The sequence below is a fragment of the Falco naumanni genome, chromosome 20 (genome assembly GCF_017639655.2).
Source record: "Falco naumanni isolate bFalNau1 chromosome 20, bFalNau1.pat, whole genome shotgun sequence".
Classification (NCBI taxonomy): domain Eukaryota; kingdom Metazoa; phylum Chordata; class Aves; order Falconiformes; family Falconidae; genus Falco; species Falco naumanni.
The window spans coordinates 1,938,661-1,964,151 of record NC_054073.1 but is presented as its reverse complement, the minus strand read 5'-3'; the positions used below and the strand labels follow the sequence as shown (position 1 = coordinate 1,964,151).

The 25,491-nt window shown below is 60.2% G+C and overlaps 2 protein-coding genes across 4 annotated transcripts; both read left to right on the top strand.

The window, feature by feature from the left end:
- The first annotated feature begins 3,717 nt into the window (after positions 1 to 3,717).
- On the top strand, positions 3,718 to 8,848 carry LOC121099561 (methanethiol oxidase-like). 2 transcript variants are annotated; one of them, XM_040618691.1, is made up of 10 exons: positions 3,718 to 3,796; positions 4,513 to 4,698; positions 5,217 to 5,337; positions 5,428 to 5,610; positions 5,943 to 6,121; positions 6,476 to 6,554; positions 6,844 to 6,965; positions 7,066 to 7,158; positions 7,398 to 7,516; positions 8,160 to 8,848. In XM_040618691.1, the coding sequence occupies exons 2-10, from the start codon at positions 4,531 to 4,533 to the stop codon at positions 8,320 to 8,322; spliced, it is 1,227 nt and encodes a 408-aa protein (XP_040474625.1). In that variant the 5' UTR covers positions 3,718 to 3,796; positions 4,513 to 4,530; the 3' UTR covers positions 8,323 to 8,848. The 2 variants fall into 2 exon arrangements, with proteins under 2 accessions (XP_040474625.1, XP_040474624.1); XM_040618690.1 differs by lacking the exon at positions 3,718 to 3,796 and adding an exon at positions 3,810 to 4,043.
- Positions 8,849 to 15,062: 6,214 nt separating this feature from the next.
- Positions 15,063 to 20,660, top strand: LOC121099560 (methanethiol oxidase-like). 2 transcript variants are annotated; one of them, XM_040618689.1, is made up of 11 exons: positions 15,063 to 15,129; positions 15,496 to 15,608; positions 16,325 to 16,510; positions 17,029 to 17,149; positions 17,240 to 17,422; positions 17,756 to 17,934; positions 18,289 to 18,367; positions 18,656 to 18,777; positions 18,878 to 18,970; positions 19,210 to 19,328; positions 19,972 to 20,660. In XM_040618689.1, exons 3-11 carry the CDS (start codon positions 16,343 to 16,345, stop codon positions 20,132 to 20,134), a joined length of 1,227 nt encoding a protein of 408 aa, XP_040474623.1. In that variant the 5' UTR covers positions 15,063 to 15,129; positions 15,496 to 15,608; positions 16,325 to 16,342; the 3' UTR covers positions 20,135 to 20,660. The 2 variants fall into 2 exon arrangements, with proteins under 2 accessions (XP_040474623.1, XP_040474622.1); XM_040618688.1 differs by lacking the exon at positions 15,063 to 15,129 and having other exon boundaries at positions 15,516 to 15,855.
- The last annotated feature ends 4,831 nt before the right edge of the window (positions 20,661 to 25,491 follow it).

The window sequence follows — 25,491 nt, the reverse complement described above, 5'->3', positions numbered from 1 at the left end:
GTTGCCTCCAGCCAACCTTGCAGGCAGCACGTGGACGTGTGTTGTGATGCAACGTGAGTCGGGAAGCGAACGCCTTCCCTGGGGAAGGAGGGGAAGGTTGGAGAGTGCTCCTGTCGTCGGGGGAGTTCTTGCCTGGGCATCCAGAGCAGACTTGGTGTTCTTGGTGTGGCAGGGTCTTCTCCTGACGCGTTTGTGTGCTGTGCCAGCCTGCGCCAGATTGCGCCACCTGGTCTTGCCCATTATCAAAATTACAGCGTGTTCTTCCCTATCAGGGTTGGGAGAGACGGTCGGGAGGAGGGGAGCAGTTGCCGCCTCCGTGTGGGCTGTCCAGTGAAGCCCCTGATTGCTCCTCCGTGTCACGGCTTCCCATCCGTGCCTGCCACAGGGAGCTGTTCCTGGGCCGAGAGCAGACCGCACCGACTGCGTTCGCTGCCAACCATCGCTTGCTTGCTCGTCGGTGTTGCTGAGCCTGCTCTTATCCTTCCTACTATCAGTTTTAATGAGAAAACTCTACACCCCGCAGCTTGGTTTTGCGAGGGATGCCAAAGACGTCACCGAGGAAAGCCAAATAGGATGACCAGCGCACTTTGTTAATGAGCGGAAGACTAATGAAGTTTTTAATTAGCAGGTGTGCAGGGGTGAGAAGAAGGTGCAGTGAGACATGCACATCGTGACAGCAGAAGCATTGCGCTAAAGGCACCAGCTGCGCGCTTGAAGTTGCCCCTGATGGAGCAGGAGCTTCTTGTGCTTCGCTGGCCCGGGTCGTGCTTCCCACCAGCCGGGCAGACCAGGGCGGCAGCACCTCGGGGACGCTGCCTGAACCTCTCTGTTGGGTTTGGTTGGAGAAGGATGGGCAGCTGTGCCCAGCTCAGAGCAGTGGTGAGCAGAGAGGAGGGAGACGCCGTGTGCAGCTGCTCCGAGCTGTGGAGCTGCTCCCGGACCAAGGGCTTGCTGCCATGGTGTTAGGCAAACGCCAGGCAGCCCCTCATTCCCGCAGGATCCCTGCTGGCCGCTCGGCCTCCAGCTCAGCTCAGGCTAGTGCGTGCTGTGTTCTGCTCTGCCTTTTGCCTGCCTCAGCTGCTGGACTTACAGGTCTCGTTGCTGGACCAGAGCTGCCGCTGCATCCTCCCGTCAGGCCTGGGTGTCCTTCGGTGGGCAGCATCCCCTGGTCCGTGTTCCCTGGAGCCTACGCTGAGGCCGTGCACCCTGTCAGCCTGGAAGATGAAGTGTCCGCTCTTTGTGGAATGAGTGAGCACCAGCCTGCATCAAAGGCTCCTGTTATTCTCCTTTTCTGCTGCCTGAAACAAGGCCTTTGGCCAGCTGGTCCCACCTGCCTCTGGGCAGTGCGCGAACGCTGGGCGCTGGTGCCAGGCTGCTCCCGTGTCTGCCTGTTGCACGTTCAAAGCGCTGTTCTGGAAGCAGAGCACCATTAATTACAGCCCTAGTGAGACAGGCTATCTCTTCTGATGAGGATCTCCTGAGGGCTGCTTTAATGGCGCTGTCAGATGTTTCTGCATTCCTATGTGGAGCAATTACGTACCCCGTGTAATTTGCCCACTGGTTGAGGCGTTCTTCCACAAGATACGATACTCATTCACGTTCCGTGGTGCTTGGTGTTTTCTTCCTGCTTTAGTTTGGCAGCTGGTGGCAGCCAGGGTGCTGGTGGTCTCAGGAGGGGACCCTTCTTCCAAAATTCTTCTCTGCGGCACCTCAGGCCCTTTAAGAGAGATCTCTGCTCTTCCCAGGGGTGTTTTGTGGCAGTTTTGTCCAGTTTGTATGTAATACAGCCGCACCGGTGCCAGGCCCTTTGCGGTGTCGGTGCCTGCTGTGGGGCTTTGGTATTCCTTGACCAGACTGGTGGGGAGGGTACGTAGCTACTGGCCAGGCACTGTTTTGCTCTGCTGAGTTGCCCCGAGTCCTAAAGGTTCCGATTTCCCACAGGCGGGCTGACGTCCCCCCGTGGAGATGCCAACCTGAGAGGCGACGGGCACGTCTTGACCTTGCAGGTGCTGCATCAGCAGGGGCGCAGATGGCGTTTGCCCAGGCACCCATTTCTAGCCTGGTGTGTTCCTTCGCTGTTCAGGAGATGCCGGCAGCTCCTCCAGTCTCTTCTGCCGTCAGCACTGTTGGAGCCCCCTGCCTCCTCTTGTGAGCCCTGTATCCCAGTTTGCAGCCCTCAGGGCTCCAGAAGCCTCTTTTGGGTAGAGGCGCCTCTGGGCTGGCTTGCTGAGCGGAGCCCAGGGAACCCGTGATGCCTTCAGCTCGCCCCCAGACAGACGTGCCTTCTCTCGGGGTCTGGATTTCAGAGGTGCCTTTGGTGCCCTCTCTACGTTTACACGTTGTAGTCTCCAGGAGCCCGCTGGTGGGGACGCTGATCTAGATGGGCTTCTCATCCCTCGTGCGGAATTTGCAGCCGCTGCACATTTGTGTGGCAGCAACCTGGGCACGGGGGATGGCTGCAATGAGCTTGCTTCTCGGCCGGGGCATGGGGGCCTCCAGAGCCTGAAGAAGTCCACTGGAGATCACCAGAGCGCCAGGATCAGATACGGGAGGCTGTGTTTAGGGAAAAGACCTGCACGCACCAGCAGATTTTTCCTCTAGATTGGTGGTTAGCAAGGCGGAAAGAAGCCGCAGCGCTGGTCTGGCACCTCCCAAACGCCGAGGAGCGATGGCTCCTCCCTTGGCAGCTGCTTTCTCCCCCCACCCGTTTGCCTTGTATATAAGGCCCCCTCGGAGCAGCCTCGGCACAGCACATCCCACTCCGGCGAGGCAGACAGCGAGCCGCACCTCCAGTCCCAGCACCTCTGCTCGAGGAGAGTGAACCAGAAGGCCGTCAGCATGGGTAAGGGATGCTCTGCAGCCTCCCGCAGCCCACAGCAGCTCCGAGCCTTGTGGCTCCATCCTGGACCGGGCTGCAGCCACTGCCTGGGGGCTGCGGACATCCCCCCTTGGACCCGAGTCCCCGCTGGGAACGGGCAGGTCTGTTCCGCTGCAGGGAGGAGAGGGGTGGCACTGGAGTGTGGCACCTTGTCCGGCTGGGGCCGAAGGTTCTCTCTGTTCTGGGACGGCCCTGGTGGCGCTTCAGGGAGGATTCCTCTCCTGGGTCGGGGGGTCGTCAGTGCCATAAGCGGAGCAGGGGCCGGTCACAGAGGTCCCCGTTGAGAGCTGGAGTGGGAGAAGGTCCCTTGGGTGGGACGGAGGCTTCCGAGTAGGCACCGTCTGGGACGTGGACGTTTCTCATTTTATTCTTCTCCCCAACCCAGACAGATGCAGAGCTCAGTGCTACGAGTACCCCACCTGCCCGGAGGCTGTGAAAGGCAAGTCCTCTCGAGCGTGTCGTGCAGCGGGTGGTGTTTGGGAGAGAGCTCCCTGTTAGTGGAGACCCCCGTTAACGTGTGCCGAGTCCCCTCCCCCAAAGGGGCAGGACGGTACCTCCGTGGAGATCTTCTCCGCTGCGGTTGTTCTCGTGCCTCTGGGTCGGTAACGGCGCCAGGGTTGGGCAGTTGTCAGTGCGCAAGGAGGAAGGGATGGAATAGCTGCAGGTCGTTGCGTTCAGCTGCCTGTAGGAAGGTCTTGGCATCCAGAAAAGTGAGTTCAGTCTTCTCTGAGGGTCTGCTGAAGCTTTTCTTTTCCCGCCTGGCTGGTTCACGGCGTGCTTTAACACAAGCTTTCCTTCTACGCAGCTCCTAGAGAGGAGGTTGCCTACGTGACCTGCACCTACAGGGAAACCTGCGCGGAGCAGCCTGACTTCCTGGCCACCATTGACCTCAACCCCAGATCTCCCTGTTACTGCCAGGTACCCATGTCCCTGCAGCGCTCGCCTGGGATGGTGCCCAGCTGCTGGCTCTGTGCTTCATGGTGCCTCGGCATTCGGGACCTTTCCTGCTTTTTGCTTGGGACTCCAGGTTGCTTGATAGCACCCCGGGATGCCAGGCGTCTCTCTATGCCTGGCACCTTCTTGTCTTGGGCATTTTTCTCTCCTGTCCACCGTTCTCTCCTGCTGCCTGGTCATGCCCTGCCAAGACCCATCTGGGAAACCCCTGGTGAGTTCTGTCACAACAGGTCTCTCTCTTGCTTCTCCGCGGTTGTACGTGTGAGAGAGGGCTGTTGTCTGCCTGCAAACTCACCTTCCTGCTGTCTTTGCGCTGTCCTGTGTGTGCCTGGCTGCGGTTGAGTCGTCTCCGTCTCGGTGTCCTGGGGACAGGTCGGCTCTGACTCACTTCCCAACTCACTTCCCGAGAGTCTTGGTGCTGCTAGTGAGCTCCTGAGCACGTGCTCTGGATCAGCCTGTGGGTGGCTGCTCGGCATGGGGAACGGTCTCCTCTCAGCGGCACGCCGTGCCCTAACGCGGAGCAGCGGCCAGTGCACGGAGCAGTGTTCTCCTCCCGGAGCTCTGCAGGCGGTGCCAGGCGCGCAGGTGGAGGCTGCCAAGCCAGAAGCATCTGCCAGCGTTAGGGTCCCCGTTTCTCCCCGCCTCCCTGTGCGAACCCTAACTCTGCCTTGGCTGCCTAGGTGATCCACCGCCTGCCCATGCCCAACCTCAAAGACGAGCTGCATTCCTCGGGGTGGAGCGCTGGCTGCGCCTGCTTTGACACTGCCACACCGAGAAGGAACAAGCTGATTCTTCCCTGTTTGATTTCCTCCCGCATTTACGTGGTGGATGTGGGTTCCCAGTGCCGGGCTCCCAGGCTGTGTAAGGTATGCCTCAGGTGACGCAAGGACAAGTTTCTGGGAAGGAGTTGGGAACTGGTGCTTCTGGGATAATACACAGGGAAGAAGGGTTCTGTCTTCATCTCCTCTTCCACCCCGATTTCAGGGAGCTGGGTCACGTTTTCCGCTCGGCTCTCTCCTTTCCAGACCAAGGAAGGCTCCGCTCATCCTTGCGTCCCCCTCTCTGCCTGTTGCGTTCAGAGAGCCTAATCGTGGGCAGTCACGCCCCGCACCACACCTGCCGCCCCCGCAGTGCGGTGGACAGACAGGCTGTGATGGGTTCGGTGTTGCTGCATTCTCCTCTGCGCAGAGGGGCAGCTCAGGGGCTTCTGTGCTCCTCTGCAAGGAGGAGCAGCCCCTGGCACGTGGGAGTCCTTGGAACGAAAGCTCCCGCAAGCATCGGAGGTTTGCAGGAGTCTCTGGTGGCCAAAGGCTCTGCCAGGGAGCGTGAAATGAGCCGAGCAGTCGCCGGCTGAGGTGTGTGTGTCTGTGTGACCTTTTCTCAGATGATCGAGCCAGTGGATGTCTTCTGGAAGTGCAACAAGGGATACCTCAGCGTAGTGCACAGCCTGCCTAATGGTGACATCCTGATTGCCAACATGGGAGACCCAGCTGGCAACGGGAAAGGTACTTTGCCGGGCGATGACTCCACAAGGAAACGGGCTGCTTTGGAAGCGGAGTACGCGATTGATCGTGCGTCCCCTTTTTGCGCCCCAGGTGGATTCATTGTGCTGGATGGAGAGACCTTTGAGCTGAAGGGGAACTGGGAGAATGAGTGTGAAGCCCCCCCGACTGGATACGACTTCTGGTACCAGCCGCGCCACAACGTTCTCATCAGCTCTGCCGGACTGGTCCCAAAACGCGCGGGACGCGGGTTTAATCCTGACGACTTGAAGAAAGGTGAGGGAATGCGGATGCAAGTGCTGAGCCAGAGCTCAGCGGGGTGGTGGGAGGGTGCCGGTGCCGTCAGAGCGAGAGCCGGAGCTGGAGAGGGGGGACAGGCAGATGTCCCCACGAACGGCCCATCCTAGAGGCACGGCTGCAGGACGTGCAGCACCTGTCCTTATCCCAGGCTGGTCCCTGCCCTCTCCCGCTGCTCCCTCAAGTGCGGCGGCTTCTCTGCAGGCTCTGGCTGGTCACTGCCGCGGCTGTCCCTGAGTGCGAGCATTTGGGGAGGGATTAGTCTCCACAGGTGGCCCCTCATCTTCTGACGTGGTCTTCCTTTTCCGCAGGGGTCTTTGGGCGCCGCCTGAACGTGTGGAACTTGTCCTGCCGCACCCTCACCCAGTGCTTCGACCTGGGGGAGGACTCTCTGCCCCTGAGCGTGAAGTTCCTCCACAACCCCGATGCTGCCGAGGGATACGTCAGCTGTGCCCTGAGCGGCGTTGTCTACCGCTTCTACAAGTGCGAGGCAAGTGTTCTGCCAGCAGCCGGGGAGACCCGGCCGTGGGGAGCTTCAGGGCGACTGGGAAAGGCACCGAAGAAACGCGGGGTGGCGGGGAGAAAGGAGGAGGCGTGTGGAGAGGGCAGCGTGCGGAGCCAGCTCCGGACCCTTAGGCTGGGGGATTCCTCTGAGCGAGGAGGCTCAGCCTTGCTGCTGCTGTCGGCCGGTGCTGCCCCAGCCGTGCCTGCTCGCCGTAGCTGGGCGCAGCGGCAGCCTTCCTCCGGCAGCTTTGCCGGCTGCGCAGGCATGCGAGTGCCGGGCAGCGCTCTCGCCTGAGCAGCCTGGAGCACTCACAGTGCTGTGCCCTTGTTCCTTGTGCAGAGAGACAACTGGGCCGTAGAGGAGGTGATTCGGATACCGGCCAAGGACGTGACGGGATGGATTATGCCCAAGATGCCAGGTCTGTGTGCCCCAAGGGGTGTTTATATTTTCCCTCCCGGAGCGCTGTGTCGTGCCGCCCGGCAGAGACCCCTCACTGACCCGCGGCGCCGTGCCGCGCAAAGATGGCAGAAGGCTTGTCGGAGGGGGCGGGGGGCTGTGCAAGCCCTGAGGAGGCACCGCTGCCCCAGCTGCAGCCTGCGCGCTCGGGCGGCTCTCGTGCACCATAGGCACGACGTCCAGGGTGGCAGGGAGAGGCGCGTTCTCTGTGGGCGCTGCCTTCTCTGGAGCTCTTTGTTTGTGTGCCCTAGCCTTCACGGTGGACCTCGTCATCTCGACGGATGACAAGTACCTGTACCTCAGCAACTGGCTGCACGGAGACATCCGCCAGTATGAGCTCTCCAAGACCTGCAAGCCCAGGCTGGTGGGGCAGGTAAGGCAGGAGCGGAAGGGCTGGCACCGCTGGGTTCCTTAGGAGGGTCTGGCGGTGGCCGCGTGACAAGGCCACGTGTCTCCCCCTGCCTCGCTTCCAGGTGTTTGTGGGAGGCAGCATCCTCAGAGGGGGACCCGTCACCGTGTGCAGAGACGAAGAGCTGAAGTGCCAGCCGGAGCCCTTGGTGGTCAAGGTGAGCTCCGTGGCCTCTTGGCCCTCTGGTGTCCTTTGCGCTTGGGCTCTGCTCGGCAAATTCCCTGCCCGCGGGCTCTGGGGCAGGTCTCCGCTGCAGCGGCCCGTGTGCCCGCAGCTGCTGGCCGCTTGCCTGCGCTGGCAGGGCAGGCAGCTGCTCTGCTCCGCTCCCTGCTCCGGCTTGTGCTTGGCTGCTGCGGGAAAAGCCAGTAACGCCACGGCTGTCTGTTGTGCCTGCAGTGCAAGAGAGTGTACGGGGGCCCCAGTAAAATGCAGCTCAGCGTGGACGGCAAGAGGCTGTACGTCACCAACTCCTTCTACAGCACGTGGGACAAGCAGTTCTACCCGAACTTGGTCAGGTGAGAAGCGCTGGGCAGGCGCGAGGCCTCTTTTGCACAGCCCCTGCGTTCCAAAGGGGAAAGGCGCCTCGCTGGGGGGGCTCTGAGGACACCTCTGTGACTGCAGGGGACGGGGCCTCCTAACGTGGTCCCCGCAGCTTCCTCGGGCGGGATCTCACGTGCGCCTGACCCCGGCGCCCCTGGCCGGGCGAGGTGCAGCTGCCGCCTGCGTGGAGCCGCAGTGCCCGGCCTGTGCTCGGGAGAGCCCGGCAGCGCTCCAGCCGGGAAGGCGGAGAGGATCCGCCCGTGGAGCCCCGGCAGCCAGGCCAGGCCGCTCTGGCAGCGCCTCCCCAGGTGTCCCCCCAAGAGGTTTTGGTCTGGCAGAGCGGGCGATGGTCTCTCTCCAGCGCAGAGCCAAGCTCCAGCCCGCCTGCCACGTCGTTCCCGGCGGTTCGCCCGCGTCCATCGAGCATTCAGGGAAAAGACGTGAGCGCGGGCGTGTGGCCCCGCTGGAAGGGAGCCTCCGTGCCCTCCTCCCTGCGGAAGAGCAGATGTGAAGGAGCCGGCCTCCTCCTCCATACGGAACGGGGAGGTGCGGGCAGGAGCCCCGGAACAGGGCCCTGGCTTGCTTGCCTGTGACCGCTGCGCTCTTGTTCCCTCGCAGGGAAGGCTCCGTCATGCTGCAGATTGACGTGGACACTGAGAAGGGCGGCCTGTGCGTGAACAAGAACTTCCTGGTGGATTTTGGGAAGGAACTCAACGGGCCTTGCCTTGCCCATGACATCCGCTTCGCTTCCGGAGACTCCACCTCCGATATCTTGGCCTAGGCGCCCTGCGACAGGCTCCCTCCTCCTCTCTCTTCGGTGGTGCAGCCGTCAGGGAGCAGCGTAGGATCGTTGGGTTCGGGGGTCCCCACGCCTTGCTGGAGTCTGGGTTTCTGCTGACAGGAGCTGCGGGAGCTCCGCGTCACCGCGCGGGGCTGGGTCAGGCAGAGCAGTGCACGGAGGCACAGGGCACGTGGTCAGCGCTGTTCCCAGTGCCGAGCGGTCCCCGGGCCCGAGGCGCGGAGCAGAGCCGGGGCAGCTGCTGCGCTACGGAGCTGTGCAGCGTGCGGTGCCTCAGAAGGAGGGGAAGCACCCACTTTGTCGGCATTATTGTTCTTCAGCCAGGTCGTTCCTGGACACTCTTCCCGCGGCACGAGAGCCTCCTGGCTGGCTTCTCAGTGCTGGGGCCGCTCCGCGTCATCCCTCCAGGGCTGTCACGCGCTTGGGTTTGGAAAGAAGTGCCTGCTTCCTGACACCGGTTTGCTCCTGTCTTCTGCTTTAAACATGAATAAAATTGTCCTTCGCATCAGCTACATCTTCATGCGTCTTGTTTCACCAAAGCCTTTCCAATTTATTTCAGGGGAAAATGCCAGCAGTAGTTAATGATAAGATCAGGGTTTTGAAGGTCCCTGAGACAGGGCACTGGTTTTGCAAGAGTGCCAGTTCGTCTTCCTGGAAGTCTCCAGTCGTGGCCGTCTTCGCTTGTTCTTCTCTCGTGTTCATTCTTGCAGGGACATGTTTCATAGGGCAACTTGCCAACCGTTTGTTTTTCTGCCACAAATGAACATCCCTTGTCAAAGTAATGTAGTGTTGTGATCGCCCAAGCCAACCGTTTGGTTTTAGTAGGGCTTGCTTTACCACGCATGAAGGTCTGAAAGAATACTTTCAGTAGACACTCCAGTGAAATCCCTTGTGTTAAGTGGCTGGCACACTGCTGGAGAGAAGATTGCTTTCAGCTTGCTCCGTTCACACGGACAGCAGAGTCGTAACTCAGTTGAGAAAGAAAAGTTAGGGTTTTCACCCAAAGGACCTACAAAGTGACCTCAGTCCTTAAAAGTTCTTATTTGGCTGTTCTCTCTCACTGTTGTTTCACAAAAGCAAGATGCCGTTACCGGAGCTGTAAATCATCCTCCTGTTTATCGTGTGCTGCGTGAGAAGCCAAATCGCAGTCACACGGTGTAAGCCCGTGTGCTACACGGGACAGCGACCGCCGTCCTCCAAGACCTGCTGCACACCCACGTGGCTTCACATGAACCCCACTCACCTTGAGCATCTTCACAAGGGTGCACTTTGCAGCCAAAGCCATAATTGGCTTGGAGTTTGCAAAAATTAGAATGTAAAGAGGATCCTTCTAGCTGTTAGCCTGTTATGTGTTTACCTTGGAAGAATACAAACTCATTTACTTCCTTCACGGTTCTCTTGGGCAAACACGTTGCTACGCCTGTTGTGCACCCTGGGGTGCTGCTGTTCAGCATCACGATCGCTTGAGCGTGGCACCGTGGTCTGGCCCCCAGCGTGCCTCGATGGAGGGGCTCCTCGGGGGCGTCCCTGCTGGTGAGGTGGATTTGGAAGGTGCCTGCTCTCGCCGCCCCGCAGACCCTCCACAGCGGGTGTCTCGGCAGAGGCGCTGCCGCCTCTCCACGGGCGGGAGGGCGACCCCAGCCCGCAGGCACCCATCCCTGGCGCTCCCACCGCCCTCCCTGACTTGCAGGTGGCCGCACAGCGAGGCGAGGGCTCGGCCGGGGCTCGGGGCTGCGTGGGGCCGTGAAGGTCAAGGGGCAGCGCTGCAGCGGTGACCCAGACCCTCGACCCACCGCCAGACCCTGCTCTGCCCCCGCTGCGTCTCTGCCACTAGCAGCCAGCTCGTCCACCCCCCCAAGGGCTGTCCCGGGTCCTTGGGGCCCGATGGCCGCGTTCCAGGGAGCGGGGGCCATTCCACGTGCTTGCGCCTGAGTTATCCCGGGAACGTGGGATGTGGTGTGGCTGCGGCGGCCGCATGCACCTGGCGTGGGGAGGCGGTGAGTTGGGGTGGCTGGCCTTGGCTGCTCCGACTGTTCCCTCCAGCGGTTCTTGGGAGGACGTGCTTCTCCCTGGCACCAGCACCCTCAAGCCCTTTGCAGCTTCCAAGAGGTCGCAGAAGTGCTTTGTGCTGGGGCACCAGCTCAGAGGGAGGGTGGCACGTGATGAGGAGCTGAGAGCATCCTTAGGCTGCGCTGCTCATTAATGCACCCAGTTGAGACTTGTAGCTACAGGACTGGGAACCGGCGTCCTGAAAAAACCTGTTGGCGGTGCAGCCGTTATGAGTGCTCCGTTCTGCCCACTCCGTTCTGCCCCAGGTCTTCTTTTCAGATGAGCCTTCAGTTTTCCCTCTCCTTCTGGATAGCAACAGAGGCAAGAATTAATCCCAGCCTATATTAACTCTTAGCAGCAGAAGACCCCCACATTTGATCTCCTCCCCTCTAGGCTGCAACAGATGGATACTGCGATCTCCTAACCCTCCTGCGTGCTTTTTGCTGTGCTTTTGCAGCATTTGCTCATTTCAGCGTTTGGAAGCTGGGCTCAATATGTGGAAGTTGTGCTGAGCATGAACGTGACCTTTCTTTGCCTTAAGGGAGTTGCCGGGGAGATAAGGATGCAAACGTAACTTCTGGTTGTTTCTTAAAGTATTTTACATAGGAATCATGGCTATTGCAGAGAGTGGAAAAGGGTATCGATTAGGTTGTTTCACCATAGGTAAAAATACTCTGTTCTGCGATAGAAGAGCAAACCACTGACACATATTCTGCCTTCACGTTCCTAGTAGGATGAATAGCGACTGACCAGAAACTCATCCAGGGGAGCGTAAATGAGTCCTTGGAGCGTAACCTGAAATGTTTAGTTAAACTGCTCTGCTCAGCGTTTGTATTCCCAGTCTGCATTTCCTTCTCCATCAGCGGAGGAAAGTCAACCGTTCTGGGTTTTATTTCATTTGTGTGAGCCTGGGGTCGGATCTGCAGTGCTCGCAGGGACCTTCCAGGGAAGGTGCTAATGCCTGTCTTTAGGCAGAGGCCTGGGAGAGGAGAAAGAGCAGGTCCTGCTCGTCCGTCCTCCCCAGCTGCGTGGGGCTGCCACTCCTCCTGCACTCCTCTTGTGCCAGATGGAGCGATTGTGCGGCTGCGGGAGAGGGAGCTGATCCGGCAGAAAACCGCGCTGCCAGACAAGTGACTCACCTGCACACTCAGGGCCCTTTGGTGGCCACCTGAAGCCACTTGTCATTCCACGGTGTCTGAAATGACAACCTAAGGACGTGGCTTTTGGATGGGTTTGTGCAGTCGTAGCTGTGGGCTGTGCTGGGGAGGGGGCTGGCGCTGCTGCCGTGCTTGTGGCCAGACCTTCCTGCCCCCTCCCCAGTGAGTCCCACGGCAGCAGCAACCGCCGCGTTTGGAGGGGAAGGGGTGGCCGGCCCCGCGGTGGGGCGAAGGCGGAGAGGCGCCTCGAGGGAGAAGCGCTGACGTTGCCTCCAGCCAACCTTGCAGGCAGCACGTGGACGTGTGTTGTGATGCAACGTGAGTCGGGAAGCGAACGCCTTCCCTGGGGAAGGAGGGGAAGGTTGGAGAGTGCTCCTGTCGTCGGGGGAGTTCTTGCCTGGGCATCCAGAGCAGACTTGGTGTTCTTGGTGTGGCAGGGTCTTCTCCTGACGCGTTTGTGTGCTGTGCCAGCCTGCGCCAGATTGCGCCACCTGGTCTTGCCCATTATCAAAATTACAGCGTGTTCTTCCCTATCAGGGTTGGGAGAGACGGTCGGGAGGAGGGGAGCAGTTGCCGCCTCCGTGTGGGCTGTCCAGTGAAGCCCCTGATTGCTCCTCCGTGTCACGGCTTCCCATCCGTGCCTGCCACAGGGAGCTGTTCCTGGGCCGAGAGCAGACCGCACCGACTGCGTTCGCTGCCAACCATCGCTTGCTTGCTCGTCGGTGTTGCTGAGCCTGCTCTTATCCTTCCTACTATCAGTTTTAATGAGAAAACTCTACACCCCGCAGCTTGGTTTTGCGAGGGATGCCAAAGACGTCACCGAGGAAAGCCAAATAGGATGACCAGCGCACTTTGTTAATGAGCGGAAGACTAATGAAGTTTTTAATTAGCAGGTGTGCAGGGGTGAGAAGAAGGTGCAGTGAGACATGCACATCGTGACAGCAGAAGCATTGCGCTAAAGGCACCAGCTGCGCGCTTGAAGTTGCCCCTGATGGAGCAGGAGCTTCTTGTGCTTCGCTGGCCCGGGTCGTGCTTCCCACCAGCCGGGCAGACCAGGGCGGCAGCACCTCGGGGACGCTGCCTGAACCTCTCTGTTGGGTTTGGTTGGAGAAGGATGGGCAGCTGTGCCCAGCTCAGAGCAGTGGTGAGCAGAGAGGAGGGAGACGCCGTGTGCAGCTGCTCCGAGCTGTGGAGCTGCTCCCGGACCAAGGGCTTGCTGCCATGGTGTTAGGCAAACGCCAGGCAGCCCCTCATTCCCGCAGGATCCCTGCTGGCCGCTCGGCCTCCAGCTCAGCTCAGGCTAGTGCGTGCTGTGTTCTGCTCTGCCTTTTGCCTGCCTCAGCTGCTGGACTTACAGGTCTCGTTGCTGGACCAGAGCTGCCGCTGCATCCTCCCGTCAGGCCTGGGTGTCCTTCGGTGGGCAGCATCCCCTGGTCCGTGTTCCCTGGAGCCTACGCTGAGGCCGTGCACCCTGTCAGCCTGGAAGATGAAGTGTCCGCTCTTTGTGGAATGAGTGAGCACCAGCCTGCATCAAAGGCTCCTGTTATTCTCCTTTTCTGCTGCCTGAAACAAGGCCTTTGGCCAGCTGGTCCCACCTGCCTCTGGGCAGTGCGCGAACGCTGGGCGCTGGTGCCAGGCTGCTCCCGTGTCTGCCTGTTGCACGTTCAAAGCGCTGTTCTGGAAGCAGAGCGCCATTAATTACAGCCCTAGTGAGACAGGCTATCTCTTCTGATGAGGATCTCCTGAGGGCTGCTTTAATGGCGCTGTCAGATGTTTCTGCATTCCTATGTGGAGCAATTACGTACCCCGTGTAATTTGCCCACTGGTTGAGGCGTTCTTCCACAAGATACGATACTCATTCACGTTCCGTGGTGCTTGGTGTTTTCTTCCTGCTTTAGTTTGGCAGCTGGTGGCAGCCAGGGTGCTGGTGGTCTCAGGAGGGGACCCTTCTTCCAAAATTCTTCTCTGCGGCACCTCAGGCCCTTTAAGAGAGATCTCTGCTCTTCCCAGGGGTGTTTTGTGGCAGTTTTGTCCAGTTTGTATGTAATACAGCCGCACCGGTGCCAGGCCCTTTGCGGTGTCGGTGCCTGCTGTGGGGCTTTGGTATTCCTTGACCAGACTGGTGGGGAGGGTACGTAGCTACTGGCCAGGCACTGTTTTGCTCTGCTGAGTTGCCCCGAGTCCTAAAGGTTCCGATTTCCCACAGGCGGGCTGACGTCCCCCCGTGGAGATGCCAGCCTGAGAGGCGACGGGCACGTCTTGACCTTGCAGGTGCTGCATCAGCAGGGGCGCAGATGGCGTTTGCCCAGGCACCCATTTCTAGCCTGGTGTGTTCCTTCGCTGTTCAGGAGATGCCGGCAGCTCCTCCAGTCTCTTCTGCCGTCAGCACTGTTGGAGCCCCCTGCCTCCTCTTGTGAGCCCTGTATCCCAGTTTGCAGCCCTCAGGGCTCCAGAAGCCTCTTTTGGGTAGAGGCGCCTCTGGGCTGGCTTGCTGAGCGGAGCCCAGGGAACCCGTGATGCCTTCAGCTCGCCCCCAGACAGACGTGCCTTCTCTCGGGGTCTGGATTTCAGAGGTGCCTTTGGTGCCCTCTCTACGTTTACACGTTGTAGTCTCCAGGAGCCTGCTGGTGGGGACGCTGATCTAGATGGGCTTCTCATCCCTCGTGCGGAATTTGCAGCCGCTGCACATTTGTGTGGCAGCAACCTGGGCACGGGGGATGGCTGCAATGAGCTTGCTTCTCGGCCGGGGCATGGGGGCCTCCAGAGCCTGAAGAAGTCCACTGGAGATCACCAGAGCGCCAGGATCAGATACGGGAGGCTGTGTTTAGGGAAAAGACCTGCACGCACCAGCAGATTTTTCCTCTAGATTGGTGGTTAGCAAGGCGGAAAGAAGCCGCAGCGCTGGTCTGGCACCTCCCAAACGCCGAGGAGCGATGGCTCCTCCCTTGGCAGCTGCTTTCTCCCCCCACCCGTTTGCCTTGTATATAAGGCCCCCTCGGAGCAGCCTCGGCACAGCACATCCCACTCCGGCGAGGCAGACAGCGAGCCGCACCTCCAGTCCCAGCACCTCTGCTCGAGGAGAGTGAACCAGAAGGGCCGTCAGCATGGGTAAGGGATGCTCTGCAGCCTCCCGCAGCCCACAGCAGCTCCGAGCCTTGTGGCTCCATCCTGGACCGGGCTGCAGCCACTGCCTGGGGGCTGCGGACATCCCCCCTTGGACCCGAGTCCCCGCTGGGAACGGGCAGGTCTGTTCCGCTGCAGGGAGGAGAGGGGTGGCACTGGAGTGTGGCACCTTGTCCGGCTGGGGCCGAAGGTTCTCTCTGTTCTGGGACGGCCCTGGTGGCGCTTCAGGGAGGATTCCTCTCCTGGGTCGGGGGGTCGTCAGTGCCATAAGCGGAGCAGGGGCCGGTCACAGAGGTCCCCGTTGAGAGCTGGAGTGGGAGAAGGTCCCTTGGGTGGGACGGAGGCTTCCGAGTAGGCACCGTCTGGGACGTGGACGTTTCTCATTTCATTCTTCTCCCCAACCCAGACAGATGCAGAGCTCAGTGCTACGAGTACCCCACCTGCCCGGAGGCTGTGAAAGGCAAGTCCTCTCGAGCGTGTCGTGCAGCGGGTGGTGTTTGGGAGAGAGCTCCCTGTTAGTGGAGACCCCCGTTAACGTGTGCCGAGTCCCCTCCCCCAAAGGGGCAGGACGGTACCTCCGTGGAGATCTTCTCCGCTGCGGTTGTTCTCGTGCCTCTGGGTCGGTAACGGCGCCAGGGTTGGGCAGTTGTCAGTGCGCAAGGAGGAAGGGATGGAATAGCTGCAGGTCGTTGCGTTCAGCTGCCTGTAGGAAGGTCTTGGCATCCAGAAAAGTGAGTTCAGTCTTCTCTGAGGGTCTGCTGAAGCTTTTCTTTTCCCGCCTGGCTGGTTCACGGCGTGCTTTAACACAAGCTTTCCTTCTACGCAGCTCCTAGAGAGGAGGTTGCCTACGTGACCTGCACCTACAGGGAAACCTGCGTGGAGCAGCCTGACTTCCTGGCCACCATTGACCTCAACCCCAGATCTCCCTGTTACTGCCAGGTACCCATGTCCCTGCAGCGCTCGCCTGGGATGGTGCCCAGCTGCTGGCTCTGTGCTTCATGGTGCCTCGGCATTCGGGACCTTTCCTGCTTTTTGCTTGGGACTCCAGGTTGCTTGATAGCACCCCGGGATGCCAGGCGTCTCTCTATGCCTGGCACCTTCTTGTCTTGGGCATTTTTCTCTCCTGTCCACCGTTCTCTCCTGCTGCCTGGTCATGCCCTGCCAAGACCCATCTGGGAAACCCCTGGTGAGTTCTGTCACAACAGGTCTCTCTCTTGCTTCTCCGCGGTTGTACGTGTGAGAGAGGGCTGTTGTCTGCCTGCAAACTCACCTTCCTGCTGTCTTTGCGCTGTCCTGTGTGTGCCTGGCTGCGGTTGAGTCGTCTCCGTCTCGGTGTCCTGGGGACAGGTCGGCTCTGACTCACTTCCCAACTCACTTCCCGAGAGTCTTGGTGCTGCTAGTGAGCTCCTGAGCACGTGCTCTGGATCAGCCTGTGGGTGGCTGCTCGGCATGGGGAACGGTCTCCTCTCAGCGGCACGCCGTGCCCTAACGCGGAGCAGCGGCCAGTGCACGGAGCAGTGTTCTCCTCCCGGAGCTCTGCAGGCGGTGCCAGGCGCGCAGGTGGAGGCTGCCAAGCCAGAAGCATCTGCCAGCGTTAGGGTCCCCGTTTCTCCCCGCCTCCCTGTGCGAACCCTAACTCTGCCTTGGCTGCCTAGGTGATCCACCGCCTGCCCATGCCCAACCTCAAAGACGAGCTGCATTCCTCGGGGTGGAGCGCTGGCTGCGCCTGCTTTGACACTGCCACACCGAGAAGGAACAAGCTGATTCTTCCCTGTTTGATTTCCTCCCGCATTTACGTGGTGGATGTGGGTTCCCAGTGCCGGGCTCCCAGGCTGTGTAAGGTATGCCTCAGGTGACGCAAGGACAAGTTTCTGGGAAGGAGTTGGGAACTGGTGCTTCTGGGATAATACACAGGGAAGAAGGGTTCTGTCTTCATCTCCTCTTCCACCCCGATTTCAGGGAGCTGGGTCACGTTTTCCGCTCGGCTCTCTCCTTTCCAGACCAAGGAAGGCTCCGCTCATCCTTGCGTCCCCCTCTCTGCCTGTTGCGTTCAGAGAGCCTAATCGTGGGCAGTCACGCCCCGCACCACACCTGCCGCCCCCGCAGTGCGGTGGACAGACAGGCTGTGATGGGTTCGGTGTTGCTGCATTCTCCTCTGCGCAGAGGGGCAGCTCAGGGGCTTCTGTGCTCCTCTGCAAGGAGGAGCAGCCCCTGGCAAGTGGGAGTCCTTGGAACGAAAGCTCCCGCAAGCATCGGAGGTTTGCAGGAGTCTCTGGTGGCCAAAGGCTCTGCCAGGGAGCGTGAAATGAGCCGAGCAGTCGCCGGCTGAGGTGTGTGTGTCTGTGTGACCTTTTCTCAGATGATCGAGCCAGTGGATGTCTTCTGGAAGTGCAACAAGGGATACCTCAGCGTAGTGCACAGCCTGCCTAATGGTGACATCCTGATTGCCAACATGGGAGACCCAGCTGGCAACGGGAAAGGTACTTTGCCGGGCGATGACTCCACAAGGAAACGGGCTGCTTTGGAAGCGGAGTACGCGATTGATCGTGCGTCCCCTTTTTGCGCCCCAGGTGGATTCATTGTGCTGGATGGAGAGACCTTTGAGCTGAAGGGGAACTGGGAGAATGAGTGTGAAGCCCCCCCGACTGGATACGACTTCTGGTACCAGCCGCGCCACAACGTTCTCATCAGCTCTGCTGGACTGGTCCCAAAACGCGCGGGACGCGGGTTTAATCCTGACGACTTGAAGAAAGGTGAGGGAATGCGGATGCAAGTGCTGAGCCAGAGCTCAGCGGGGTGGTGGGAGGGTGCCGGTGCCGTCAGAGCGAGAGCCGGAGCTGGAGAGGGGGGGACAGGCAGATGTCCCCACGAACGGCCCATCCTAGAGGCACGGCTGCAGGACGTGCAGCACCTGTCCTTATCCCAGGCTGGTCCCTGCCCTCTCCCGCTGCTCCCTCAAGTGCGGCGGCTTCTCTGCAGGCTCTGGCTGGTCACTGCCGCGGCTGTCCCTGAGTGCGAGCATTTGGGGAGGGATTAGTCTCCACAGGTGGCCCCTCATCTTCTGACGTGGTCTTCCTTTTCCGCAGGGGTCTTTGGGCGCCGCCTGAACGTGTGGAACTTGTCCTGCCGCACCCTCACCCAGTGCTTCGACCTGGGGGAGGACTCTCTGCCCCTGAGCGTGAAGTTCCTCCACAACCCCGATGCTGCCGAGGGATACGTCAGCTGTGCCCTGAGCGGCATTGTCTACCGCTTCTACAAGTGCGAGGCAAGTGTTCTGCCAGCAGCCGGGGAGACCTGGCCGTGGGGAGCTTCAGGGCGACTGGGAAAGGCACCGAAGAAACGCGGGGTGGCGGGGAGAAAGGAGGAGGCGTGTGGAGAGGGCAGCGTGCGGAGCCAGCTCCGGACCCTTAGGCTGGGGGATTCCTCTGAGCGAGGAGGCTCAGCCTTGCTGCTGCTGTCGGCCGGTGCTGCCCCAGCCGTGCCTGCTCGCCGTAGCTGGGCGCAGCGGCAGCCTTCCTCCGGCAGCTTTGCCGGCTGCGCAGGCATGCGAGTGCCGGGCAGCGCTCTCGCCTGAGCAGCCTGGAGCACTCACAGTGCTGTGCCCTTGTTCCTTGTGCAGAGAGACAACTGGGCCGTAGAGGAGGTGATTCGGATACCGGCCAAGGACGTGACGGGATGGATTATGCCCAAGATGCCAGGTCTGTGTGCCCCGAGGGGTGTTTATATTTTCCCTCCCGGAGCGCTGTGTCGTGCCGCCCGGCAGAGACCCCTCACTGACCCGCGGCGCCGTGCCGCGCAAAGATGGCAGAAGGCTTGTCGGAGGGGGCGGGGGCTGTGCAAGCCCTGAGGAGGCACCGCTGCCCCAGCTGCAGCCTGCGCGCTCGGGCGGCTCTCGTGCACCATAGGCACGACGTCCAGGGTGGCAGGGAGAGGCGCGTTCTCTGTGGGCGCTGCCTTCTCTGGAGCTCTTTGTTTGTGTGCCCTAGCCTTCACGGTGGACCTCGTCATCTCGACGGATGACAAGTACCTGTACCTCAGCAACTGGCTGCACGGAGACATCCGCCAGTATGAGCTCTCCAAGACCTGCAAGCCCAGGCTGGTGGGGCAGGTAAGGCGGGAGCGGAAGGGCTGGCACCGCTGGGTTCCTTAGGAGGGTCTGGCGGTGGCCGCGTGACAAGGCCACGTGTCTCCCCCTGCCTCGCTTCCAGGTGTTTGTGGGAGGCAGCATCCTCAGAGGGGGACCCGTCACCGTGTGCAGAGACGAAGAGCTGAAGTGCCAGCCGGAGCCCTTGGTGGTCAAGGTGAGCTCCGTGGCCTCTTGGCCCTCTGGTGTCCTTTGCGCTTGGGCTCTGCTCGGCAAATTCCCTGCCCGCGGGCTCTGGGGCAGGTCTCCGCTGCAGCGGCCCGTGTGCCCGCAGCTGCTGGCCGCTTGCCTGCGCTGGCAGGGCAGGCAGCTGCTCTGCTCCGCTCCCTGCTCCGGCTTGTGCTTGGCTGCTGCGGGAAAAGCCAGTAACGCCACGGCTGTCTGTTGTGCCTGCAGTGCAAGAGAGTGTACGGCGGCCCCAGTAAAATGCAGCTCAGCGTGGACGGCAAGAGGCTGTACGTCACCAACTCCTTCTACAGCACGTGGGACAAGCAGTTCTACCCGAACTTGGTCAGGTGAGAAGCGCTGGGCAGGCGCGAGGCCTCTTTTGCACAGCCCCTGCGTTCCAAAGGGGAAAGGCGCCTCGCTGGGGGGGCTCTGAGGACACCTCTGTGACTGCAGGGGACGGGGCCTCCTAACGTGGTCCCCGCAGCTTCCTCGGGCGGGATCTCACGTGCGCCTGACCCCGGCGCCCCTGGCCGGGCGAGGTGCAGCTGCCGCCTGCGTGGAGCCGCAGTGCCCGGCCTGTGCTCGGGAGAGCCCGGCAGCGCTCCAGCCGTGAAGGCGGAGAGGATCCGCCCGTGGAGCCCCAGCAGCCAGGCCAGGCCGCTCTGGCAGCGCCTCCCCAGGTGTCCCCCCAAGAGGTTTTGGTCTGGCAGAGCAGGCGATGGTCTCTCTCCAGCGCAGAGCCAAGCTCCAGCCCGCCTGCCACGTCGTTCCCGGCGGTTCGCCCGCGTCCATCGAGCATTCAGGGAAAAGACGTGAGCACGGGCGTGTGGCCCCGCTGGAAGGGAGCCTCCGTGCCCTCCTCCCTGCGGAAGAGCAGATGTGAAGGAGCCGGCCTCCTCCTCCATACGGAACGGGGAGGTGCGGGCAGGAGCCCCGGAACAGGGCCCTGGCTTGCTTGCCTGTGACCGCTGCGCTCTTGTTCCCTCGCAGGGAAGGCTCCGTCATGCTGCAGATTGACGTGGACACTGAGAAGGGCGGCCTGTGCGTGAACAAGAACTTCCTGGTGGATTTTGGGAAGGAACTCAACGGGCCTTGCCTTGCCCATGACATCCGCTTCGCTTCCGGAGACTCCACCTCCGATATCTTGGCCTAGGCGCCCTGCGACAGGCTCCCTCCTCCTCTCTCTTCGGTGGTGCAGCCGTCAGGGAGCAGCGTAGGATCGTTGGGTTCGGGGGTCCCCACGCCTTGCTGGAGTCTGGGTTTCTGCTGACAGGAGCTGCGGGAGCTCCGCGTCACCGCGCGGGGCTGGGTCAGGCAGAGCAGTGCACGGAGGCACAGGGCACGTGGTCAGCGCTGTTCCCAGTGCCGAGCGGTCCCCGGGCCCGAGGCGCGGAGCAGAGCCGGGGCAGCTGCTGCGCTACGGAGCTGTGCAGCGTGCGGTGCCTCAGAAGGAGGGGAAGCACCCACTTTGTCGGCATTATTGTTCTTCAGCCAGGTCGTTCCTGGACACTCTTCCCGCGGCACGAGAGCCTCCTGGCTGGCTTCTCAGTGCTGGGGCCGCTCCGCGTCATCCCTCCAGGGCTGTCACGCGCTTGGGTTTGGAAAGAAGTGCCTGCTTCCTGACACCGGTTTGCTCCTGTCTTCTGCTTTAAACATGAATAAAATTGTCCTTCGCATCAGCTACATCTTCATGCGTCTTGTTTCACCAAAGCCTTTCCAATTTATTTCAGGGGAAAATGCCAGCAGTAGTTAATGATAAGATCAGGGTTTTGAAGGTCCCTGAGACAGGGCACTGGTTTTGCAAGAGTGCCAGTTCGTCTTCCTGGAAGTCTCCAGTCGTGGCCGTCTTCGCTTGTTCTTCTCTCGTGTTCATTCTTGCAGGGACATGTTTCATAGGGCAACTTGCCAACCGTTTGTTTTTCTGCCACAAATGAACATCCCTTGTCAAAGTAATGTAGTGTTGTGATCGCCCAAGCCAACCGTTTGGTTTTAGTAGGGCTTGCTTTACCACGCATGAAGGTCTGAAAGAATACTTTCAGTAGACACTCCAGTGAAATCCCTTGTGTTAAGTGGCTGGCACACTGCTGGAGAGAAGATTGCTTTCAGCTTGCTCCGTTCACACGGACAGCAGAGTCGTAACTCAGTTGAGAAAGAAAAGTTAGGGTTTTCACCCAAAGGACCTACAAAGTGACCTCAGTCCTTAAAAGTTCTTATTTGGCTGTTCTCTCTCACTGTTGTTTCACAAAAGCAAGATGCAGTTACCGGAGCTGTAAATCATCCTCCTGTTTATCGTGTGCTGCGTGAGAAGCCAAATCGCAGTCACACGGTGTAAGCCCGTGTGCTACACGGGACAGCGACCGCCGTCCTCCAAGACCTGCTGCACACCCACGTGGCTTCACATGAACCCCACTCACCTTGAGCATCTTCACAAGGGTGCACTTTGCAGCCAAAGCCATAATTGGCTTGGAGTTTGCAAAAATTAGAATGTAAAGAGGATCCTTCTAGCTGTTAGCCTGTTATGTGTTTACCTTGGAAGAATACAAACTCATTTACTTCCTTCACGGTTCTCTTGGGCAAACACGTTGCTACGCCTGTTGTGCACCCTGGGGTGCTGCTGTTCAGCATCACGATCGCTTGAGCGTGGCACCGCGGTCTGGCCCCCAGCGTGCCTCGATGGAGGGGCTCCTCGGGGGCGTCCCTGCTGGTGAGGTGGATTTGGAAGGTGCCTGCTCTCGCCGCCCCGCAGACCCTCCACAGCGGGTGTCTCGGCAGAGGCGCTGCCGCCTCTCCACGGGCGGGAGGGCGACCCCAGCCCGCAGGCACCCATCCCTGGTGCTCCCACCGCCCTCCCTGACTTGCAGGTGGCCGCACAGCGAGGCGAGGGCTCGGCCGGGGCTCGGGGCTGCGTGGGGCCGTGAAGGTCAAGGGGCAGCGCTGCAGCGGTGACCCAGACCCTCGACCCACCGCCAGACCCTGCTCTGCCCCCGCTGCGTCTCTGCCACTAGCAGCCAGCTCGTCCACCCCCCCAAGGGCTGTCCCGGGTCCTTGGGGCCCGATGGCCGCGTTCCAGGGAGCGGGGGCCATTCCACGTGCTTGCGCCTGAGTTATCCCGGGAACGTGGGATGCGCTGTGGCTGCGGCGGCCGCATGCACCTGGCGTGGGGAGGCGGTGAGTTGGGGTGGCTGGCCTTGGCTGCTCCGACTGTTCCCTCCAGCGGTTCTTGGGAGGACGTGCTTCTCCCTGGCACCAGCACCCTCAAGCCCTTTGCAGCTTCCAAGAGGTCGCAGAAGTGCTTTGTGCTGGGGCACCAGCTCAGAGGGAGGGTGGCACGTGATGAGGAGCTGAGAGCATCCTTAGGCTGCGCTGCTCATTAATGCACCCAGTTGAGACTTGTAGCTACAGGACTGGGAACCGGCGTCCTGAAAAAACCTGTTGGCGGTGCAGCCGTTATGAGTGCTCCGTTCTGCCCACTCCGTTCTGCCCCAGGTCTTCTTTTCAGATGAGCCTTCAGTTTTCCCTCTCCTTCTGGATAGCAACAGAGGCAAGAATTAATCCCAGCCTATATTAACTCTTAGCAGCAGAAGACCCCCACATTTGATCTCCCCCCTTCTAGGCTGCAACAGATGGATACTGCGATCTCCTAACCCTCCTGCGTGCTTTTTGCTGTGCTTTTGCAGCATTTGCTCATTTCAGCGTTTGGAAGCTGGGCTCAATATGTGGAAGTTGTGCTGAGCATGAACGTGACCTTTCTTTGCCTTAAGGGAGTTGCCGGGGAGATAAGGATGCAAACGTAACTTCTGGTTGTTTCTTAAAGTATTTTGCATAGGAATCATGGCTATTGCAGAGAGTGGAAAAGGGTATCGATTAGGTTGTTTCACCATAGGTAAAAATACTCTGTTCTGCGATAGAAGAGCAAACCACTGACACATATTCTGCCTTCACGTTCCTAGTAGGATGAATAGCGACTGACCAGAAACTCATCCAGGGGAGCGTAAATGACTCCTTGGAGCGTAACCTGAAATGTTTAGTTAAACTGCTCTGCTCAGCGTTTGTATTCCCAGTCCGCATTTCCTTCTCCATCAGCGGAGGAAAGTCAACCGTTCTGGGTTTTATTTCATTTGTGTGAGCCTGGGGTCGGATCTGCAGTGCTCGCAGGGACCTTCCAGGGAAGGTGCTAATGCCTGTCTTTAGGCAGAGGCCTGGGAGAGGAGAAAGAGCAGGTCCTGCTCGTCCGTCCTCCCCAGCTGCGTGGGGCTGCCACTCCTCCTGCACTCCTCTTGTGCCAGATGGAGCGATTGTGCGGCTGCGGGAGAGGGAGCTGATCCGGCAGAAAACCGCGCTGCCAGACAAGTGACTCACCTGCACACTCAGGGCCCTTTGGTGGCCACCTGAAGCCACTTGTCATTCCATGGTGTCTGAAACGACAACCTAAGGACGTGGCTTTTGGATGGGTTTGTGCAGTCGTAGCTGTGGGCTGTGCTGGGGAGGGGGCTGGCGCTGCTGCCGTGCTTGTGGCCAGACCTTCCTGCCCCCTCCCCAGTGAGTCCCACGGCAGCAGCAACCGCCGCGTTTGGAGGGGAAGGGGTGGCCGGCCCCGCGGTGGGGCGAAGGCGGAGAGGCGCCTCGAGGGAGAAGCGCTGACGTTGCCTCCAGCCAACCTTGCAGGCAGCACGTGGACGTGTGTTGTGATGCAACGTGAGTCGGGAAGCGAACGCCTTCCCTGGGGAAGGAGGGGAAGGTTGGAGAGTGCTCCTGTCGTCGGGGGAGTTCTTGCCTGGGCATCCAGAGCAGACTTGGTGTTCTTGGTGTGGCAGGGTCTTCTCCTGACGCGTTTGTGTGCTGTGCCAGCCTGCGCCAGATTGCGCCACCTGGTCTTGCCCATTATCAAAATTACAGCGTGTTCTTCCCTATCAGGGTTGGGAGAGACGGTCGGGAGGAGGGGAGCAGTTGCCGCCTCCGTGTGGGCTGTCCAGTGAAGCCCCTGATTGCTCCTCCGTGTCACGGCTTCCCATCCGTGCCTGCCACAGGGAGCTGTTCCTGGGCCGAGAGCAGACCGCACCGACTGCGTTCGCTGCCAACCATCGCTTGCTTGCTCGTCGGTGTTGCTGAGCCTGCTCTTATCCTTCCTACTATCAGTTTTAATGAGAAAACTCTACACCCCGCAGCTTGGTTTTGCGAGGGATGCCAAAGACGTCACCGAGGAAAGCCAAATAGGATGACCAGCGCACTTTGTTAATGAGCGGAAGACTAATGAAGTTTTTAATTAGCAGGTGTGCAGGGGTGAGAAGAAGGTGCAGTGAGACATGCACATCGTGACAGCAGAAGCATTGCGCTACAGGCACCAGCTGCGCGCTTGAAGTTGCCCCTGATGGAGCAGGAGCTTCTTGTGCTTCGCTGGCCCGGGTCGTGCTTCCCACCAGCCGGGCAGACCAGGGCGGCAGCACCTCGGGGACGCTGCCTGAACCTCTCTGTTGGGTTTGGTTGGAGAAGGATGGGCAGCTGTGCCCAGCTCAGAGCAGTGGTGAGCAGAGAGGAGGGAGACGCCGTGTGCAGCTGCTCCGAGCTGTGGAGCTGCTCCCAGACCAAGGGCTTGCTGCCATGGTGTTAGGCAAACGCCAGGCAGCCCCTCATTCCCGCAGGATCCCTGCTGGCCGCTCGGCCTCCAGCTCAGCTCAGGCTAGTGCGTGCTGTGTTCTGCTCTGCCTTTTGCCTGCCTCAGCTGCTGGACTTACAGGTCTCGTTGCTGGACCAGAGCTGCCGCTGCATCCTCCCGTCAGGCCTGGGTGTCCTTCGGTGGGCAGCATCCCCTGGTCCGTGTTCCCTGGAGCCTACGCTGAGGCCGTGCACCCTGTCAGCCTGGAAGATGAAGTGTCCGCTCTTTGTGGAATGAGTGAGCACCAGCCTGCATCAAAGGCTCCCGTTATTCTCCTTTTCTGCTGCCTGAAACAAGGCCTTTGGCCAGCTGGTCCCACCTGCCTCTGGGCAGTGCGCGAACGCTGGGCGCTGGTGCCAGGCTGCTCCCGTGTCTGCCTGTTGCACGTTCAAAGCGCTGTTCTGGAAGCAGAGCGCCATTAATTACAGCCCTAGTGAGACAGGCTATCTCTTCTGATGAGGATCTCCTGAGGGCTGCTTTAATGGCGCTGTCAGATGTTTCTGCATTCCTATGTGGAGCAATTACGTACCCCGTGTAATTTGCCCACTGGTTGAGGCGTTCTTCCACAAGATACGATACTCATTCACGTTCCGTGGCGCTTGGTGTTTTCTTCCTGCTTTAGTTTGGCAGCTGGTGGCAGCCAGGGTGCTGGTGGTCTCAGGAGGGGACCCTTCTTCCAAAATTCTTCTCTGCAGCACCTCAGGCCCTTTAAGAGAGATCTCTGCTCTTCCCAGGGGTGTTTTGTGGCAGTTTTGTCCAGTTTGTATGTAATACAGCCGCACCGGTGCCAGGCCCTTTGCGGTGTCGGTGCCTGCTGTGGGGCTTTGGTATTCCTTGACCAGACTGGTGGGGAGGGT

Bases quoted from the DNA above. Each gene is read 5' to 3' on its own strand.
- LOC121099561 (XM_040618690.1), top strand. From the start codon at position 3,927: ATGCCAGGCGTCTCTCTATGCCTGGCACCTTCTTGTCTTGGGCATTTT. The intron at 4,044-4,512 runs GTGAGTTCTGTC...TTGGCTGCCTAG, and splicing joins ACCCATCTGGGAAACCCCTG to GTGATCCACCGCCTGCCCAT. The intron at 7,517-8,159 runs GTGAGAAGCGCT...GTTCCCTCGCAG, and splicing joins TTCTACCCGAACTTGGTCAG to GGAAGGCTCCGTCATGCTGC.
- LOC121099560 (XM_040618688.1), top strand. From the start codon at position 15,739: ATGCCAGGCGTCTCTCTATGCCTGGCACCTTCTTGTCTTGGGCATTTT. The intron at 17,423-17,755 runs GTGAGGGAATGC...CCTTTTCCGCAG, and splicing joins TCCTGACGACTTGAAGAAAG to GGGTCTTTGGGCGCCGCCTG. The intron at 18,368-18,655 runs GTCTGTGTGCCC...TGTGTGCCCTAG, and splicing joins GATTATGCCCAAGATGCCAG to CCTTCACGGTGGACCTCGTC.